At 28.2% G+C, this 6,737-nt stretch overlaps 1 protein-coding gene across 2 annotated transcripts; it reads left to right on the top strand.

Moving 5' to 3' along the window:
• The first annotated feature begins 776 nt into the window (after positions 1 to 776).
• LOC129321730 (serine/arginine-rich splicing factor RSZ21-like) lies at positions 777 to 3,346 on the top strand. Of its 2 annotated transcripts, none has more exons than XM_054967621.1 (4): positions 777 to 1,060; positions 1,365 to 1,453; positions 1,595 to 1,757; positions 3,111 to 3,346. In XM_054967621.1, the coding sequence occupies exons 1-4, from the start codon at positions 939 to 941 to the stop codon at positions 3,229 to 3,231; spliced, it is 495 nt and encodes a 164-aa protein (XP_054823596.1). In that variant the 5' UTR covers positions 777 to 938; the 3' UTR covers positions 3,232 to 3,346. The 2 variants fall into 2 exon arrangements, with proteins under 2 accessions (XP_054823596.1, XP_054823595.1); XM_054967620.1 differs by having other exon boundaries at positions 3,105 to 3,346.
• The last annotated feature ends 3,391 nt before the right edge of the window (positions 3,347 to 6,737 follow it).

Genomic DNA, 6,737 nt, shown 5'->3' with positions numbered 1-6,737 from the left:
AAGTCATTTGCCCTTCAAGTTTGGGTGCTAGTGGCATCTCTATGGTTTGGCAGTGAAAGTCCCACTAGAAAATTTCATCTAAACAACATCAGACCATGCCAAAATAACTCTTCATCTCTTACTTATATAGTTTCACAAGTACGTATGCCTAATAGTTTTAAGTTCTCAAACTTCCACCTTTGTCCTATTTACAAATCCAGAGAAAATACTTCCACAATTCTCGAGCTAAACGGATATTGAAGGACGCGCCAAGGTCAAGCAAAAACACATATGTATTGACCAAAAACACTCCATTACTTTAACAAACGAACAGAGCATGAAGATAAGTCCAAGAGGTTAAACCACGCAACTTAAATCACCCACCAAACATTCTTTAGTAACCAACAGATAATCAAGACACTTATCGGCAATAGTTTAGTCACCGTGCTTGGTCAACGACAATTGTTAGAGAGGTCATTCACGTGAACAATGTTGCACCTCGAACGTCCGATCGCCTCTTCTATGCATTTATTACCTCTTTTTCCCAAAAGAGAGGCCAATTCGGTCAATTCATGAGAGGCTTTTATGAATATTACAATGAATTTGGTCCTTAAATTTTACTTGGTGGCTTAGTACAATTTTCCTCTCAAGGAGATCTTTTCTAGCAATTTTTCCTAATTTAATCCATTTTTATTTAGTAATTATTAGTATTAATATTAATTCAAAAATGCATGCAAAGAAATTAATAAAGCGCGCCAACAAAAGACTCACGAGTAAAGACTGTAGTATGAATATGATCCATCGCTTCCTTTCTCTCTTGAAATTTCAGAAATACACAGACCACTCAGAGATTAGCTCAAACCATTTGCTTCTCTTCCATTGTTCAAGAGCTCTGCGAGGTTTCGCTATCTGATCGGACGTTTGATGCTTATTTTTACGATCTCTTCAATAGGCTGATTATGGTTCTCGACAATGAGGATCAGAGAGAGAGAGTCAAGGAGGTGTATTTTGGGAATATGGGCCCTCATATTACTGAGTGGGATCTTCGTAATAAATTACGTCAGTATCGATCTCTTCGGAGGTAATCCAGTTAGATTTTACTTTTCCTTGCTCATTCTTGCCAAAGAAACTGAGTTTCTTGGATAAATTTTGCATGCTTCTGTGATATTTGCGAATTTGTGAAGGCGAGATTTAATAGTTTTCTTTTAATTCGATAATACTGCTATAACAGGTGTTAGAATTTGGGTCTTAATTAACGACTGATGTTTAAAGTTTTCTCACATTCTGTTCGTGGTAATCATGTTTCAAGAATTCGTTATTGTTATTCATCTAATGAAGGACTAAGTTTTGCTAATTCTTGAATCTCACCAATACCTTCAAAGCAGTATCTGGCTTTCTAAATACCCATGGGGATTTGCATTTGTGAAGTTTGACGATCTGAGGGATGCACTTGGTGCAGCTCGAGAATTGAATGGTCAGTATATCCCTGTATATACGTTATAGCTGCTAGCATGTTTCATGTGTCAGTAAATTCTTACTGTTCCCTCTTTACTCTGTCCCCTCGTTTAGAATTTGTCTTAAGACTGTTTGATACGGATGCTGCAATGTCATACAGATAGAAATGGTTGGATTGTAAGTCTTACTTTGGGCTTCAGTAAATGTTTAAACTGCGGTATAAATGGTCACGAACCTGGAGAATGTCCAGAAGTCCGAGGAAGACGATGGCATCGGAGCCCCATTAATGATAGAAGAAGATCAAACTACAGGGATGACCGCAGGTGTGTTTGTTCTCTTTGTTGTATGCTACGTGATAAGCAAGTAAAATGGTTAAGCATTTCAAACAAGATTTCAAGAATCTCAAGCCTTCTGATAATGATTAAACCCCTAGTAGAGTAAATAAAATAATTAGGATGTTATGTTCATTAATTGCAGAGCATGAGTTTGCTTCTATTTATGCTTTTTTGACAAGGGGCTGATATAATGTCTATGAACTGTTTGCTGCAAGATCCATGACCACCAATGCTAGCTTCCCTTGTTAAAGAAATGAATGATTTGGAATTTATCTAGATGGTTTGTCTTAAAATTTAATGATGTTCTTCTTCAAATCACCAGAAGGCTGATGACATCTAATTTTTTTGGTTGGGGTAATCAATGGAGTACGATCAGATTGTAATTTGTTGTCTTGCCCAATCTCTTACGTTAACCAGTTTTTAATATCAAATAAGAGCCTGATTAAGGAGTCCTCTTTCTTCTGATTTCATACAGTATTTGGTGAAATATAATTTCCTGTCAAATGTAAATATAAAATACTTCCTCTGATGAGAAAACATATAAAAACTGAAAGTAAATACTCCCTCTATTTAAAAATATAAGGTATTTTTAGTTAAATCTCATCCCTTAATAAAGTAATTATATACTTTTCAACTAACCTTATATTTTTATATTTATCCCTATTAAACACTTTGCAATAAATATGAAATCATTATCAATAGGGGTACTTTAAAAAAAAAAGACAATGATAAACCTCAAAAAATTAAAAATGTCTTGTATTTTTAAACATCTAATTCCTTAAAAAATATTTTATTTTGCACAGAGGGAGTACCAATGATTCTTTGGTTAATCTGTAATTTGTTTTCTTGCTCATTCAATGACGGCTTCATTGAAAATGTGGTATTATAATTTGGTAAGATTCATGCATTTAGCCTTATAAATTTGATATATTTATATCCAATCAAATCATGATAACAGTAAAACTTAATAAGTTAATTAAATTAATAACAAAAATTTATTATAAAATAAATATAATTTGTAAAAAATCAACATGTTTTGATTTAATTAAAAATAATCACATTAAATATACAAATATAAGTATATCAGTTTTCACCTTATAATTTATAACTGCATTCTCTTGTGTTAACCCAGCTTTTAGTATCAACAAGAGCCTGATTAAGCGTCTCTTTTCTCATGATTTCATGTCCCCTCTACTCGGTGAAATCTAGTTTCCTGGCAAATGAATCTGATATGAATTTATACTACAGTAGTGATTCTTTGCTCAGTTCTCATGCTCTGAATTGGAAGAGCCGGTACCTAAAATTACTGCATTGAACTTTCTTGTTTTTGCGCAGTAACAGATCCCCTGTGAGAAGATATCCAATACAGCACGGAAGAAACACAACACAAAAACGCAGAGCAAGCAGCAGAGCCAGCAGGTCACCTTCAGATCACCGCCGTGCTCGGCGTGATGGTGACTGATCAGTTGGGGCCAATGGTTAGGTTTAGTTTTTTTCACCCATTTTGTTGTCATCTTGTGCAACTTGTCCGACGATGGATATGTATGACATAGGGTCTTTAAATCACGATTTATAGACGGGAGAATAATAAATAAAATTTTTTAAAATGAAAAAATGATAATTTAGTCTCATAAAATATGATAATGATAAAGAATTCCTAATAAATTTCTTTAAAATTAAATTTTTATATAAAATTATTTTAGTACCCCTCAACAACTAATCTCATAAGTAAACCCACAAATTTCAAGAAATATTTACCATATTTTTTCTCAAATTATCCATCATAAAATCAATGTTTATTTTCACAAGACAAATTTATTTCATTAATTATGGAGATAATTTAATTTAAATTTTCTAATTTCAAATATAATTATTATACTTAACCAACTTTGTTAAGTTGTGTGAATTAATTATTTTCTTTAATATTTGCAAATTGAGGGAGTATTATTTTTTTGGTAGTAAAAACGAACTATTAATTTTGATTTGAGATAGGTATTAAATATTTCGATAAATAACATTTTGTACTATTATCAATATTATTGAATTAAAATTATTAAAGTTTGTTTAATTGAGACATTTTCTTTTTCCATTTAATCAAAACTCAAGACTTTCTCGTTCAACCATTATACTTTGTTTATGCACCAGATCATATGTTCTCATTACTTTAAAGAAAGTGAAAAGATGGGGGAAGTAATTTTTTTTGTTGGTATATTTTTGATATCCCCCTCTCGTTATAATATAAATTATTGTTAATTAATACATAATTTTTGAAAAAAATTGATTAAAATCTTGATTTTGTAAAAAAATTTTACATATCTTTAAGTGTAATAAATATAACATTTAACTTATTTAATAAAATAAAAGTGTAATTAAAAAAAATATATAACACCTATCCGATACTATATATTTTGAATTAAGAAAATTTTTTTAAAATAATTTATATTATGATTCAAAAGTAATACAGTAATAATTTAGTAAAGTAGCTTTATTGAGAAGAGGGATTTTTGTATTCATGAAAATGAATTTTTCTTATTTTCATTTCTTTTTCCATTCACATTTTACACCAAGCCTATCGATGAAAGCCTAAAAAAATCTATTATAACAAAATTTTTGTAGGAAGAAAATGAGAAAAAATTAGGAAAAATAATAAATAAGTTTTAAAAAGATTAATTAATTTAAATTAAGTTTAAAAGTATCAAATTTTAAAAATTTATAAGTTTGACTCTTCATTTTACAATTTCATTATAATGAATTTGTATCTTATTTTTTAAATTTTAATTCAAAATATAAATAAATTTGTTTTCTCTATTAAAATTTAGAGTGATGTATAAATATAGGCAAAATTTATATACTTAATTTTATATTTAATATATTTCTATCCAATCAAACTAAAACAAGTAGATTTTGATATAATGATAATATTAATAATAAAAATTTATTATAAAAAAATAATTTATGAATGATAGACATATTTTAATTTAATTAAAAATAAATACCTTAATTATATAGGGTTAAAAATATAAATTTTCTCTAATAAATCTATATGGCTTATTTTGAGCTGAGCTCTATGAATTATTTATTTGTGTGTTTTTTTGGATTTAATTTATTTGAAACACATATCTAATTAATATATTTAATTGAACTATTAAGAACTTTATCACACCCCAATATTGAGAATATGATTGCCACAAAATATGAGATAGACTCACATTCTATAAGTCTTAATTAACTAAAAAATTAATTTAAAATAACGGTAGAATTTACATTTAAATTTAAAATTCAAAAAGTTTTAACCATTTTACAAAAATTTTGACAAAATTTTCCTTATAATTAGATCCACCGAATATTTCTACAATGATAAAACTTGTCAACCAAACTAAAAAAGAGTTTCGCTCCATACCAGGATATTTCCTAATAAAAAAATAAAACTAAAATCTAATTACAGTATACATGGAGTGCTAACTTAACATCTCATAATAAAAAAAAATTATTTACATCAAAAGTAACTAATACATACTTCCACAGTTTCAAAAACCAATTGTGCCACTTAGTGATCAAAAGGAGGTGCAGGATCAATTTCAATATTTGAGACCAAAAATTTTTTTTTGGTGAGTAGTGTCCCAATTTATAGTTAAAGGAAACAATGAAAAGCAATCAATGAGCTAATTATAAATTTACTAAAATAATCAATTACAAATAATATAAACCAAAAAAATATAAATACAAATGAAATTATTAAAATTTTAAATTCTAAATTATTTAATTTCTACACATGCTTTAACATCTCGGTGTGTGTGTGTGTGTATTACTCAATATAAAATCCACATATAGTAAAAAGAAATAGCAGTTTGCTTTCTGAACTTTAAATTTTAAAATCCCTTAGTTAGTGAGACTTAATCAAAACGATTAATAAGTGTGGATGTATAGTCCACAAGGGTAAGTACAGACGTAAGCATAAAGCTCACAAATAATAGATGTGGATTATATCCACAAAACTATATCCTCCATTTCATGTGTGTTAGCTAGCACACAGGGCTAGCATCTCCAATGCACCTTATTAGCTAGATGTATCATGACATGGCAAGGGTTAATGGAACTGTCGTTAGCATTCAGCGTTCTAAATTTAGTCCCATTAATTAAATCAAGCGTGCATGGAGTTGAAATATTCATTTAAAACCATTTCTTTCAAAATATAATACTCAATTATCAAATTTTTCTTTCAATTTTTTTTCCTGCAAGAGTCACCATGTTAACTACTATCATATAAATTATAAAATTCAAACCAAAGAAATGCTTAGAATAAATATTTGATTAATAATGTACGGATTCAAATATTTTTTAACAATAGCATAATTCTCAATAAAAATAAAATAGATTCAGTAATGAACTAATTAATATAAAAGTGAAGTAAGCAAAAAGAATAGTATATATAATAAAAATAGGATTAACCAAAGTATTTACACAATTTATAAAGGAATAATATAAAAATTTAATTAAAAAATTGTATAAATACTTTGCGAGAAATTATTTGAAACGGTATCCACTTAGCGGAGATTTTTTTTTCAATAACTTTAAAGCTTGCTTCACTTTAATTTCTCACTTAATTTCAAGGATGCCCTTATTTTTCTTAATAAATCAATTACAATCCAAAAATTACTTATTCATTCTTTTCTTAATATAAATAAGTAAGTTTTTTAATATCCTAATCATCAAAAATTAACAAAGTTCTTTTTACTCTAACGAGTCTTCAAACAATTATTGACATTCAAATTAATTTCAAATAATATCACAACTATACATGTTCAACCAACAACTTTCTTGTCACATTATTAACTTAACAATAACCCTACAAGAATAATAGAAGACCTTTTTTAATTGTTTCAACAAACGCTTCATGAACATTCCAAGTGAAGTTAAGAAACAAGTACTTTGATATAAAATAGATAATCTTACTTTTAAGCTTAAATG

The sequence above is a fragment of the Prosopis cineraria genome, unplaced genomic scaffold, assembly GCF_029017545.1.
Source record: "Prosopis cineraria cultivar Desert tree isolate PC_DT_omini unplaced genomic scaffold, ASM2901754v1 PC10, whole genome shotgun sequence".
Classification (NCBI taxonomy): domain Eukaryota; kingdom Viridiplantae; phylum Streptophyta; class Magnoliopsida; order Fabales; family Fabaceae; genus Prosopis; species Prosopis cineraria.
Note: the sequence above shows the minus strand (reverse complement) of the source record. Positions and strands in the feature narration are given on the sequence as shown.